General features: G+C 43.9%; 1 protein-coding gene across 2 annotated transcripts in view; it reads left to right on the top strand.

Annotated features, from left to right (window-relative positions):
• Window positions 1–14,903, top strand: part of ASS1 (argininosuccinate synthase 1) — a 155,364-nt gene that overhangs the window by 99,112 nt on the left and 41,349 nt on the right. For both annotated transcript variants that reach the window (XM_073600484.1, XM_073600483.1), the window contains 2 exons: window positions 3,626–3,710; window positions 10,831–10,895. In XM_073600484.1, the coding sequence (XP_073456585.1) occupies window positions 3,626–3,710; window positions 10,831–10,895 (150 nt within the window). The remainder of the gene's footprint in view (window positions 1–3,625; window positions 3,711–10,830; window positions 10,896–14,903) is intronic.

The raw sequence follows: 14,903 nt of genomic DNA, 5'->3' as shown, positions 1-14,903 counted from the left end.
ATGCATTCATTAAATAAAAACTACCTACTCGGTTTTTCATGCATTGCTTTAGTGCACCCCATCCCTTTTCTTTAGAACTCCTTTACTTGACCTATGTGCACTCCTGGGGAGTTATTCTAAAGCACACCCATTTGTACGTTCCTTACATATCTCAATATATTAAATAGGCTAAAAGTCCCACAACAAGTAATTAGATCCAACCATTGCTTGGAGAGATTGAATTTGAATGGTGAAGTATGAAGCAGAAAGAAGTTAGAAAGTAGTCAACATGGGACCCAAAACAAGGGTGAAATCCTGTCTGGAATATTGATGTTTAAGTGCCATAAAATGCAAATTAAGGTGTACTGGGTAGACTTGCTGATTTAGCACAGAAACTGTGTTTGTTATAGAAGGTTACTAGCTGATTTCACTCATTCCCGAGAACTGTTCTGTAAAATGTCAAGGTGGATTAATTTGGGATCTTTAAGCTTCCAACTTCTTACTACGATAAAGCTGTCCATAGACCTATGAGGGTAGTCAGACGTGTATGCTTCATCAGATTGCATGGATAAAACAGGATTGGATAGCGGGCTCAGAAATATGACAGCTTGGCTTTTATATTTGTTGTTAAGCAGTAGAACGAGAAAGGTGCTGGAAGCTGCTGGTGTCACCTAGCTCCCTCTGCCTGCAGCCAACCTGAAGGGTTAGGGTATCCCTTACACTTGAGATTGTCCCTGAAAAATGACACATGTTCCTTGAGTTTTAAAAACAAAATCCTAATACCACAGTTGATCTAAAAGAAGGCAAAAAAACCCCTATAAATCCTGATTCAACTTGCTTCAATGGGTAAAAATGTCCTTCTTAGGCCATACAGCGGGCATAAGTCATGCAGAACCTGCCTAATAACGTTCCAGGGCCCCACTGTCAGTGCGTACAGATGGCCATTGAGATTCATTCAAAGAGACAGCTGTACCTAGCTGTGCCCCAATGGTTGGGTAAAATACCTACATGTGCACTGACGTATACTCCGAACGCAGATGGAGTATGTTCGGAGCATATGTCAGTGGGTATGTGTGTATTGCCATATCTTCTAATGCATCTCAATGGGCGGAAATTACACACATTCTGCACACTGTATGGCCGTATGCATGAATCCTTATAAATTTTAGCAGCCCTTTATATTCTAGAAATACAGCCAGACCCTTTTTTGACGCAATCAACTGGGTCAGCTATAACCACATTCTGTGGAGAACAACTTCACAGCTCTTACAGTAAGACTACTTTTACACTGAAAGTGCTGGTCGTTAGCGCCAAAGTGCTGTTTGCTTTAGCACTGTTTAAGCGGCATCTTTGCGCTACTTTTCGGCCACTAGTGGGGTGCTTTTAACCCCCAAAAAAAGTTAAAAACTCCCGTTTTACTGCGCTCTTAAATCACTTTTAAGGCGCTTTGAAAGCGCTCGCTACCCATTCATTCCAATGGGCAGGACGTTTTGGGAGAGCTAAATACAGTGCTCCCAACCCGCCCCAAAGATGCTGCTTGCAGGACTTTTTGGAACGTCCTGCAAGCGCACCGCCCCAGTGTGAAAAGATACACTGGAATGAATGGGAGGCAGTTTTCAGGCACTTTGCAGAGGCTATTTATTGCGCTAAAGCGCCTGAAAACCGCCAAGTGTGAAATGGGTCCAAAAAACGCTTTCCATATGCAGCGGTTGAACCTCCTTTCCTCCAGCCACAAGAGTGCCCTTATGTCTTTAGTAGTCCTGATTGGTAAGATCCTTCTGGACCCTAAGGTGCTTGGTATGGGACTATAACAGATTTCACCACCACTCTTACCGTTTCCATCTCAGCAAGCCCTGTTTGATGATAAAGGATCCATAAATATTAGAAGGCATTTGAGTGTGCAAGTACTTCCATTGAATGACCACTTGAATCTGCTAACTATAAATGTTCAAAGAGCAGAAATCATGCAGGTATCTCCATCCAAACAAATTCATCTACTCTACTATTTCCTACATAGCTGTGTCTGATTACCTTCATGCAGTTGCAATCTTCTTTTTGTGTGTATAATGATTTATATACTGTAAAAAAAATCGAATAAAAGTTGTCTTTTTGGAAAAAAACATTTGATGAGAAAACTTTCCAAGTGGGAAGAAAATATATCTGCACAGAACTCTGCAACCCTTTGACAGTCGTCCAGATATCAAATCTTTCTTACTAACAGCCAAAATCTCATTGTTTTCTGCCTCCGAACAATAGATCCTCTAAGTTGCGTTCCCTTTGAAAAAGCCCCTACAAGCAATGATTTTTAAAACGATGCCTTGCAGCTGCCAGCAAGCCCGCCACCCGGCTACAAACATATAGTAACTTATTTACACGTGGCATTGTGGTGACTCATGGCATTGTTACGGAATACCCCTAGGAAATTAAAATCCGGTCATCATCTCATAAGAGGACAATGACAGTCCCATTCAGCTTAGTCCATCAGACTCTCTATTCAAACCTCACTTCATTTATTTGAAGTTCTAATCTAATTATTGACTATTTGAAACCTATAAGCTGCGGATCAGGGAGCAGAGCGCAAAAAGTGACGAGCGGGATCCAGTCCACATGGTAGGAAGAAAAAAAAAAAAAATCCTTTAAATATAAATAGGATCTCCAGATTGACGAAGGGGGCTTAAAGTTCATTATTGCAAAGAATTACATTTAATAGCAAAAAGAGAGTGAAAGTGGTCTGTTAAGAGTTGATTGGCAGTGAATAGTGCAATCAATGCTAATAGGGGGAACAGATGGGGAAAGATTAAGTAGCAAACCCAGGGCCCAGCTCTTCTTTGTGGTAGAACAACTCCTTGTCAGATTGCTAATACATTTATTGCTCATTTCAGTTTGAAAAAGAATAATAACCTCATTCTTTTCATAGTCTGTCCTCTCCCTCCCACCCGTAGCCTTTTCCATACTGAAATCCCCCCCTCCCCATTGCTCTCCTCCTCTGCCCCAATCCGATCACCACACCCTGTTTTGTGGAAGGTGTAATAATTAATTCATAGGGTCTCCTTTTGGCCGGGCGGATTTAACTTCTCGCTGATGAGAGCAGACCCCTCTTTTTTTTTTTTCCTGAGCCGTGACAGCCACAGAACTTGCTTGGCGCCCTTTGAAACAGACATTATGGGAGGGTGGGCAGCCAAAGCCTTTACCGTGCAATTGGGCCACCAGCTCCCCCCCCCCTCCTTTCCCTCGTTCCCATTTGTCAGGCTCAAATCTCAGAGTGGTGGGACAGAAGGTGCTCGGCCATAAGACAAAGGCAGAGCGTGAAATGTAATTAGCAATGGTGCTGGTTGCAATTTCACAGTGTATGAAATGAAAAGACAGGGCGACAGAGGAGACAGCAGTGGGGTGGGGGGCTTATTTTTATTGCCGTTTTCTATTTTGGCCCTGAATATGTTCCCTGCTCCCCACCCTCCAGCACCTCCTGATACTTAAGAAGTTACTTAGAGTTCATAACTGTCTCATCCATTTAATGCGTGTGTTGTGTTAGAAGCTCCTTTACACTTTCTGGAAAGTGCTCGGTTCCCCACGGGGTTCCTATGTCTATGTCACCCCCCTTCATTGAGTGCCCACATGTTATGTCTGTGCTTGTCTTTTGTTACAGGTGTCCCCGTGCAAGTCACCAACGCTAAGGATGGTACGCGGCATCAGAGTGCGTTGGAGCTATTCTCTTATCTCAACGAAGTGGCGTAAGTTTCTTTGGGTCTGGCTACAACATCACAGCACAATAAAGGCACAATTTATATCTCCTATATAGTATATACCAGCCTTTCTCAACCTTTTTATCTTTGAGGAACCCATGAAATAATTTTCAGGTCTCAGGGAACCCCTATTAAAAACAATTCATGGGGGGGGGGGGGTCAGTGTAAAAAATACCCCTTATATTGGTGTTCGGTAAAAAGAATGCAGCCCTTACAGACAGCTAAAAACCATTGGTGTTGATGACTCTGCCAAGTGGTATTGGCCCCCAAACTCTGCAGGCACTATCCGATGGGAGGACTATCAGCCACGGCCCAAGGAACCCCTAGCATCCTCTGGAGGAACCGTAGCGTTCCACGGAACCCCGTTTAAGAATGGTTGGCATATAGCAGGAGTCCCCAAACTACGGCCCTCCAGTTGTTCAGGAACTACAATTGCCATCATGCCTAGTCATATCTGTGAATGTCAGAGTTTTGCAATGCCTCATGGGACTTGTAGTTCTGCAACAGCTGTAGGGCCGTAGTTTGAAGATCCCTGGCATATAGTATATAACTTAGCATGATAAAGAACTGGAGAACTGCACCCTTAAAGTGGTTGTAAACCCTTACAGACAGCTAAAAAAACATTGGTATTGATGACTCTGCCAAGTGGTATTGGCCCCCAAACTCTGCAGGCACTATCAGATGGTGTGCAGTCATGTTGGAACAGGAAGGGGCCATCCCCAAACTGTTCCCACAAAATTGGGAGCATGAAATGGTCCAAAATGTCTTGGTATGCTGACGCCTTAAGAGTTCCCTTCGCTGCAACTAAGGGGCCAAGCCCAACCCCTGAAATACAACCCCACACCATAATCCCCCCTCCACCAAATGATTTGGACCATTGCACAAAGCAAGGTGCATAAAGACATGGATGAGCGAGTTTGGGGTGGAGAAACTTAACTGGCCTGCACAGAGACCTCAACCTTTGGGATGAATTAGAGCTGAGACTGTGAGCCAGGCCGTCTCGTCCACATTAGTGCCTGACCTCACAAATGTGCTTCTGGAAGAATGGTCAAACATTGCCATAGACAAACTCAAAAACCTTGAGGACAGCCTTCCCAGAAGAGTTGAAACTGTTATAGCTGCAAAGGGTGGGCCAACTCAATATTGAACCCTACGGACTAAGACTGGGATGCTATTAAAGTTCATGTGCGCGTAAAGGCAGGCGTCCCAATACTTTTGACAATACAGTGTATGTATATGAGCAAAAACAACTTGGGTAATGCAAACATTCCTATTTAAAGGGTCACTCAGCCTTTCTGGAAAATTATAAATTCTAAAATGTACCTTTAGGAAATATATAGATTGCATACTTACATAGTTCCAGCTTGGCACAATGTAAGCATGTATATCCTAAATTTGATGGCCACTGGGGAAATCACTGTAGTATTTGGCTCTACAACATTGTTAGCCGCGATCTTATAAGTCCTGTTGGTATTGTATGTGGTTGTTCTAATTTGCGTGTTCTCCTACAATAGAAACCATAAATATGCATTTCATATGTTGTGGCTAATTCACATCTATACCTTTTAGCTTGTGTTTTTTTTTTTTTTTTTTTTTTTTTAGGAAATGCAGCACTGTCAGCCATTATGTGATTTAAAGTGGACCCCCTTAAGCTGAAAAAGCAAAATAAATGGGTGTACACATACTGTAGCCCAAATGTGATCCATTTACATGGAGCTTGGTTGTGGTGTGGTGTTGCAGGTGTTTAGGGGTTAAAACAGGTGGTGAGGCGGTAACAAAATGCATCCTCACTGCCTGTCAAATGCCCTCTGAAATGCAATCCACTGCAGATCACTTTTCAGAGGGCAAAACATGTATAAATGGGCGCTGGACACAGTGCACTATGGGAAGCGCCATGTCAATGCAATCACAGGATTGCAGATGAGTCGCTTCATTTGCAGGCTTCTGACCTGCTTTGTGGCGCAATCCAAAGAGCCGAACAGCTTCCGCCCTAGTAAGAACTTTGTTGTTCAAGTTGAGAGGTTACTTGACGTTGGCAGCTCCATGGAACGCATGGCCTGAGTGAAGCTGCCTGTAAGGTAAGTTAGGCTCAGGGCTGCATTTGATGGGGCACAGTGTGGCTGCATTTGATGGGGCACAGTGAGGCTGCATTAGATGCAACACAGTGAGGCTGCATATGTTGGGACACAGTGAGGCTGCATATGTTGGGACACAGTGAGGCTGCATATGTTGGGACACAGTGAGGCTGCATATGTTGGGACACAGTGAGGCTGCATATGTTGGGACACAGTGAGGCTGCATATGTTGGGACACAGTGAGGCTGCATATGTTGGGACACAGTGAGGCTGCATATGATGCTGCACAGTGGCTGCATTTGATGCTGCACAGTGGCTGCATAAGATGGGCACAGTGGCTGCATAAGATGGGCACAGTGGCTGCATAAGATGGGCACAGTGGCTGCATATGATGGGCACAGTAGCTGTAATTGATGGGGCGCAGTGGCAACATTTGATGGCACAGTGGCAGCATTTGATGGGCACAGTGGCTGCGTTTGATGGTCACAGTGGCTGCGTTTGATGGTACAGTGGCGGCAATTGATGGGCACAGTGGCGGCCTTTGATGGGCACAGTGATTGCCTTTGATGGGCACAGTGGCTGGGTTTGATGGACACAGTGGCTGCCTTTGATGGACACAGTGGCTGCCTTTGATGGACACAGTGGCTGCCTTTGATGGGCACAGTGGCTGGGTTTGATGGACACAGTGGCTGCCTTTGATGGGCACAGTGGCTGGGTTTGATGGCACAGTGAGGCTGCAATTGATGTGGGTTTTTTTTCAGAATTTTTCAGTTTTTCGCCCCCTTCAAAAATTTTGAGCACCAGCCGCCACTGGGGGTGGTGCAGCCAAAAAGTGTCTTTCTGGCACACCCTGGGAGATGCCACCTTCCAGCACCAGGCCAAGCAGATGCCCTATTCAAATCAGAAAGGCAGTAGGACATAAAGAGAGCCCTGTCATCAACCGGGGACAAGTCTGGTAAACCAGGCCAGATTCTACCCGTCCCCACCTTATTACATTAGGAAAATAATATGCCACACTGAAAATAATACTACCCACCGAATGTGACAGTGGGGATTGTTTTTCCGCACCAGATTGCAAAGCATTGCAACTGTGGGCATGTGTATACCCCTTTATGGCCGCCTTTGCAGCTTAGGGGGAGAAGTTGGGGGGCAGCAAAAATGCAGCTCAACTACAAGTAGGAGGTGGAAGTTGAGATGCTCTGATAGGATTTGCACATGTATGGCCAGCTTTAGAACCCCGTGTCCTGGCCCTCCTCATGTTACCACGTAGGCCATTTTGCTATTATTTTTCTGCACTTTTCTCTGGAATGTTCCTTCCGCCCCCCCAGCACACAGTCCAGTGGCCATTTAGCCCTTTATGAGCCTGCGTACCTTCAATGGCGCATTAAAAGTACATCTAGCTGGGGGGGGGGACAATTATGGCTATTCTCATGCAGAGCAGCAATCTACTGCCTGTGAGGCATAATGACATAAATGAACAATAGAATGCTTAATAAGAGCAGACATTGTCTTGTTGTATTGTTTACTGGAAATGCTGGGATAAATACATTAGCGTTATGACTTTGTTTTTTAATTGCTTTCCATCAGATTGATTCAGAACGTGGTGGTTTGGTCATGGGCGCCCCCTTGTGGACAAAAGTACAGTGACTCCTAGCTGTTATAGTGAGCTCGGTCAAGGCAGGGACAAGATCAACTGCAGAGGAACCACAAATCCCAGCATGTCTTTTGGCTGTCTGCTTTGTTGCCCAACTTCTAACCAAAAAACACACTTTCAGGTGCAACATAGGTGATCCTGTGACAGCATGGAGTAATCTTCCCTGACAGCTATTGTACTCTGACAGCTGGTACCAGCGGCTTTCAGAATACCTGAACACTGCCTGCATTTAAATGGATGCAGGCACTGTTCAGCCGACAATTTTCCACTTAACAGGAGCAACCACGGCTTCAGTTTTGGCACTTTTAGCATGAATCGGACCAAATTCAAGTCATACAATAGTGAATTTTTGAACAAATTTCCTTGCATTTTAGAAATACGCTGCACTAAAAATTGCAGTAAAAAAACGCACCAAGCTCTGCTCTAAAAAAAGTTCTGAAGCTTCTTTGGGGCGATTACTGTGTCGTATGGCAGCACATTCAGGTGGATGGGTTGCCCTATGTGTGTTGAGTGAAAATGCTCCAAAACGCCTCCCCACCTCGCTAAAAAGAAAAAAAAAAAAACGCATGTGGGAATGCGAGTTCCTGCTATGCAGAGATGTAAATGGGGCTTGACAGCTGAGTGTTTCTGTCTACTCCCTCCTATGTACTTGTATAAAGATGGCCATACACTATGCAATCTGATTGTATATTGTGTATTTAGTGAGATGGGTGATTACTGATTGATTGCATTTCATTTAAAAAACATGCAGCTGGGAGTGTGAGGGTGGATGATGCAGGGGGTGTGCTAATGAGGTCAGCTGGTCAACTCCTTCCTGTGTCATGACCTATAGTCTGGGATGTAAGGCAGAGGCAATAGATATGTTTGGAATCATGGATGTATATTTTATGGAAAGCTTTGATATTTTGCAAAAAAAGTACATGAATGCTATATTGGTGCATAGGGGAGCTGGAATCTAGAAAAAAAAAGTGAACTTAGCCTTTAAGCCGGGTACACACTAATATTTTTTTTTTTTGTTTAACCCTACGGATTGACCGAAAAAATACTGACTGCTCCGGTTGGAGCCGCTGTACTAACTGTCCTATGTTAGTACAGCAATCTCCCCTGCTGAGCTGTTGTGTTCTGACAGGGGGGCGGCCCTCCCCACCAGAACACTCCGGTCAGCACTCTCAGCCAATGGCCAATTCGGCTCGGCTGACATTCACATGGGACAAATGTTGGCCGGTTTTTATTGAACCTCCTGATGTCTCCCAACATTCGGCATTAGTCTAGGGAATGTCTTTTTTGGATTTATACCAGGACTCAAAAAAGAGGGGATATATGGAAAAGGACCTGGAGGTCCTAGTAGATGATAGGCTCAGCAATGGCATGCAATGATAAAATGATAATTCTCCTGCTCTCGACACCCAGATTTCTTCAGGTCCTCAGCCAAGCACATGCTGAGGTCTAACATCAGCTCTTAGCTACATAGGCTGCATCCCAGGGGCAACAGCCCCCAGGACAAGAACTCTCTAAGCAGGCCTCCTAAACATTTATCTACCCAGCCACCTTCTGGATGCCCCTTCCCAGGGATTGGCTGAGGTCTGACAAATATTCATAGCTCAGTGGTTGACCTTCCCACTCTATTTTCTGGAAGCTTCTTCCAGAAACAGGCAGGAGTAATCAACCACTAAGCTTAGGGAAACCTGAAAAGACCAAAAAAAAAAAAAGATGAATGGGAAAACCTTTATGTAAATTGAACATGTTTAGGTAAAAACTTTCATGCAATAACATAAATAGTAGTGTTAACTCATCCACAATCTATGTAATTAGACTGAGCACTCTTGCACATGTAGGAAGTTCAATAAAGCCCCATACACACGATCAGAATATCATACAAAAAATACTGCTTTTAACGCGATCGTACGATAATCCGATCGTTGGTACACAGCTTTTGTCTGAAATTTTCTGAAGTAACAAACACGAAAATTTTTCCCATACGATACCAGATCGTACGTTTTTCATTTAATCAGTACGATAATACAATACAATACATTACATCACTTCGGAATTACTATTCTGTCGTATGAGAATTTTCGTACTTATGTAACCTATTCATTTTCAATATGAAGACTAGCATGCAAAAACAAACAAAAAAAAAAAACGGACAATCATTTGTTGCAGATATGGAACAAATGGCTCCCTATGGTGTAAGCTAAACAAGTAGTATGCACTAGCACCCACTCACACTCAATTGGATCATTGTTTGATCATAAGAGATTAATTGCTATACATGCTACTTGTGTAGTTTGCACCATAGGGAGCCATTTGTTCCACTTGTGTAGCAATTGATCGCTTGATTACCAATCACTTGTGATTCTAGTAGCGTGACTCTGCTCTAATCTCAGCTCCTCCCAAGAATGGGCTGATGGCATTCACATGGCACAAGAGAAAATGTAGGGCTGGTAAAATACTGTGCGTATATAATAAATAAATAAATATATATATATATATATATATATATATATATATATATATATATATATATATTAGTACAGGTGCATCTCATGAAATTAGAATATCATCAAAAAGTTAATTTATTCCAGTAATTTGATTCAAAAAGTGAATCTCATATAGTTTATATAGATGTGTTACACACAGAGTGATATATTTCAAGCATTTCTTTCTTTTAATTTTGATTAATTATGGCTTACAGCTAGTGAAAACCCAAAATTCAGTATCTCCGAAAATGTTTATATTACATAGGACCAATAAAAAAAAGGATTTTTAATACGGAAATGTTGGCTTACTGAAAAGTATGTCCATGTAAAATCATCACTGATTGTGGAAACTTCACACTGGACCTCATGCAGGTTGGATTCTGTGTCTCTCCACTCTTCCTCCAGGCTCTGGGACCTGGATTTCCAAATTAAATGCAAACTTTTCCACAGTCAGTGATGATTTGGTGAGCCATGTCATCTGCTGGTTTTGGTCCACTGTGTTTTATCAAGTCTAAAGTCAGCGCAGCCCTTTACCAGGAAATTCTAGAGCACTTCATGCTTCCCTCTGCTGACCAGCTTTATGGAGATGTTGATTTTATTTTCCAGTAGGACATGGCACCTGCCCACACTGCCAAAAGTACCAATACCTGGTTTAATGATCGTGCTATCACTGTGCTTAATTGGCCAGCAAACTCGCCTGACCTAAACCCCATAGAGAATCTGTGGAGTATTGTCAAGAGGAAGATGAGAGACACCGGACCCAACAATATATATAATTATATATATATATACTTTCACCAAACTCCCTCTGGCTAGCCTATGTGATAACGTAAATAAATCCACTCTTCTCCAGGATAAATGGATCTCAGTGAGTGACTCTCTTCTTGGTGTATTTGCAGGGGAAAGCATGGCGTTGGGCGTATTGACATTGTTGAGAACCGTTACATCGGGATGAAATCACGTGGTAAGTAACAAGAAAGACCTGCATTTAGACTAACTTGAGTTCCACTAAATCTAAACTTTGTCCATACACACCACTATTGATTGTACAATCGATTTACTAAAACTGTGTAAAGCAGCCCATACAGATTAGTCTTTTTTTTTTGTTCAACCAGCTCCCTGCTGAACCTTTGTATTCTGAGCATGGAGTGTTATGCGCCAAATAAATGCAAGAAATTTCTGCCAAGAGCACTGATCTTCAGACATCAGTACCGTGTGCAGGTACCCTTGGAATCGTAGCCGATTCAGAGGTATCTGACAAAATTCTAACACGTGGGGGCCTACCGAAACGGTTACTCCTTTGACTTTTGTCAAGGGAGCTAGATCAAAAATTGTCTTCTGAACACTGATTGGGCATTGTGACAGCTGCTGCCAAATACAGATACATTCAAATACAGGGCAATCTTAGAAGAAAACCTGTTGGAGTCTGCAAAAGACGTGAGACTGGGGCGGAGGTTCACCTTCCAGCAGGACAACAACCCTAAACATACAGCCAGAGCTACAATGGAATGGTTTAGATCAAAGCATATTCATGTGTTAGAATGGCCCAGTCAAGATTAAGACCCCTTTCACACTGAGGCGTTTTTAATGCGTTTTTCAGGCGCTCTAGCGTTAAAAAAAGTGCCTGTAAAGCGCCTGAAAGAAGCCTCATCTGCAATCCCAATGTGAAAGCCCGAGCCCTTTCACACAGCCAGCGCCCGAAAAAGGCTGGTAAAGCGCAGCTTAGAAGCCCTTTCACACTGGGGCGTTTTTCAGGTGTTTTTTGGGCGCTGGCAGTGTGAAAGGGCTCGGGCCATCGGCGCACCCAGCCCGGTGGCAAAAACACGAAAGCACTGCAAAGAAGCTGCTTGCAGTGCTTTTTTTGATGCCCTGCCAGCGCAGCGACCCAGTGTGAAAGCACTCAGGCTTTCACATTGGGATTGCAGATGAGGCTTATTTCAGGCGCTTTACAGGTGCTTTTTTTAACGCTAAAGTGCCTGAAAAATGCCCCAGTGTGAAAGGGGTCTAAGATTGCCCTGTATTTGGCTCCATCCATCTTCCCATCAACTCTGACCAGCTTCCCTGTCCCTGCTGAAAAAAGCATCCCCACAACATGATGCTGTCACCACCATGTTTCACGGTGGGGATGGTGTGTTGAGGGTGATGTGCAGTGTTAGTTTTCCGCCACACATAGCGTTTTGCTTTTAGGCCAAAAAAGTTCAATTTTGGTCTCATCTGACCAGAACACCTTCTTCTACATGTTTGCTCCGTCCCCCACATGGCTTCTCGCAAACTGCAAACAGGACTTCTTATGGCTTTCTTTCAACAATGGCTTTCTTCTTACCACTCTTCCATAAAGGCCAGATTTGTGGAGAACACGACTAATGCCGCGTACACACGGTCGGACTTTTCGTCTACAAAAGTCCGACAGCCTGTCCGACAGACTTCCTGCGGACTTTCGGCGGACTTGCAGCAGACTTTCTAACGAACGGACTTGCCTACACACGACCACACAAAAGTCAGACGGATTCGTACGTGATGACGTACACCGGACTAAAATAAGGAAGTTGATAGCCAGTAGCCAATAGCTGCCCTAGCATGGGTTTTTGTCCGTCGGACTAGCACACAGACGAGTGGATTTCGGGGTCCGTCGTAGTTACGACGTAAAGATTTGAAGCATGTTTCAAATCTAAAGTCCGTCGGATTTGAGGCTGAAAAAGTCTGCTGAAAGTCTGGAGAAGCCCACACACGATCGGATTACCAGCCAGCTTTAGTCCGTCGGTGTCCGTTGGACTTTTGTAGACGAAAAGTCCGACCGTGTGTACGCGGCATAATAGTTGTCCTGTGGACAGATTCTTCCACCTGAGCTGTGGATCTCTGCAGCTCCTCCAGAGTTACCATGGGCCTCTTGGCTGCTTCTCTGATTAATGCTCTCTTTGCCCGGCCTGTCAGTTTAGGTGGATGGTCATGTCTTGGTAGGTTTTTAGTTGTGCCATACTCTTTCCATTTTAGGATGATGGATTGAACAGTGCTCTGTGAGATGTTCAAAGCTTGGGATATTTTTTTAACCCTAACCCTGCTTAAAACTTCTCCACAACTTTATTCCTGACCTGTCTGGTGTGTCCCTTGGCCTTCATGATGCTGTTTGTTCACTAAGGTTCTCTAACAAACCCCCGAGGGCTTCACAGAACAGCTGTATTTATACTGAGATTAAATTAAACACAGGTGGACTCTATTTACTAATTAGGTGATTTCTGAAGGCAATTGGTTCCACTAGATTTTAGTTAGGGGTATCAGAGTAAAGGGGGCTGAATACAAATGCACGCCACACTTAGATGTTTATTTGTAAAAAAAATTTGAAAACCATTTATCATTTTCCTTCGACTTCACAATTATGTGCCACTTTGTGTTGGTCTATCACATAGAATCCCAATAAAATACATTTAGGTTTTTTGGTTGTAACATGACAAAACGTGGAAAATTTCAAGGGCTATGAATACTTTTTCAAGGCACTGTAGCTAGCTTTTGTACAACTCTGTCTATACTTTGCCCACGTCTTTGTTGAGTTGGTACCTGTACCCCTTCATTATATCAGGAAAAAGAAAATATCATAGGAATAGATGAGTCAGTGGTGCTCCAGGTGAGCAGAGACAATGTATGCACAGTCTCAAGGGCGAATCCAGGGGACGGGGGCAATTGACTTTAGTCCAGTCCCGAGTCTCTCTCATCAGTATCATCAGCGCAGAGAGAGAGAGAATCTATTGTCATTATGCCGCGCTGGAGCCCGGAGAAGAGGGAGGAGGTGGGTGGAGCCGTGCGTGGCTTGGCCTCTAGTGTTCCCTGCACTGGTTGCTAGCACCTGTTCCGCCTGGCGTCTAGCAACCAGTGACATCAGTCATGTCGGAGCCACTGCTAAGGTGGAAGAAAGCCCCAGCATTCAGAGCAGAGCCTTCTTCCTTCTCCGTCCCCGAACTGAGTGAGAGTGTTGGCTCCACCCACCTCCTCCCTCTATCTTCACTGCAGCGCAGCGTAAACACAGAGTGAAGCAGTGACTGTATGTCACTGTGTGATGCTGCCTGCAGACAGTGTGCAATCCCGGATCCCGCCCATCTCCATTGATCCTGCATGGGAGCCCCTCCCCCCACCAGAGCACCAAAATATTTTAATAAAAGTGAGTACAAAATAATTAATGTTCAATAAATTGTAACGCTAAAAAACACATGTGTCATAAGAACAGAATGTCTCTGCAATCATAGACTAGTGTCCCAATAGTGACGTGTAGTCAAAGAAAACATGATGATCTGCAATGGATAAATAAACGGTGTAACAGTCTCTTCAGCTTCCCAAATCTCAGTTCAGATGTCATCAAACTCATGAAAGGATGGGGTATGCTTACCGGAACTGTTGGATTCTACTGCCGTAAGCATAGAATCAATCGAGCTGTGTGCCACCCTGGGCAAGTGAGTGTAGTGGTTGAGGGCAGATGGTGCCTCTATGAGGCCTGGATGTCACCTCTGGATACACGGGAAATGGATCAAAACCTGGTTCCAAGGTTGAAGATGTTTTCTCAGTTCCCGAAAGTATATGGAAAAGAAAAGGGATGCCTCCACATGGTGTAAATCCGGGTAATTTATTTACTAAAAAAACGCTATACATAAAAGTGATCACAGTTAAAAAAAGGCAGTGTACAGGGTATAGAAACCGCCCTACGCGTTTCGATCAACAGACCTTCAACAGGGGTTTGTAGCAGCTTTTGTTTTTCTTTTCAGGTAGCGCATTAATCATCTTTCTTCCACAAAATAATTAATGTATGTGTAAAATCGCAAAATACATGTGTGATGAAAAGGCGCTATGTAAATACCTGTAATACATCAATTAATATGTATGCCACCATACATTTGGACACTGAAGCATTCACTCCAAAGGAAAACTGCACTTGGTTATTACATTTTCCTTGTGTACGCTGTAACCTGTCTAATGTGGAGGCATAGAA

The sequence above is a fragment of the Aquarana catesbeiana genome, linkage group LG09 (genome assembly GCF_042186555.1).
Source record: "Aquarana catesbeiana isolate 2022-GZ linkage group LG09, ASM4218655v1, whole genome shotgun sequence".
In the NCBI taxonomy this organism is placed as follows: domain Eukaryota; kingdom Metazoa; phylum Chordata; class Amphibia; order Anura; family Ranidae; genus Aquarana; species Aquarana catesbeiana.
Note: the sequence above shows the minus strand (reverse complement) of the source record. Positions and strands in the feature narration are given on the sequence as shown.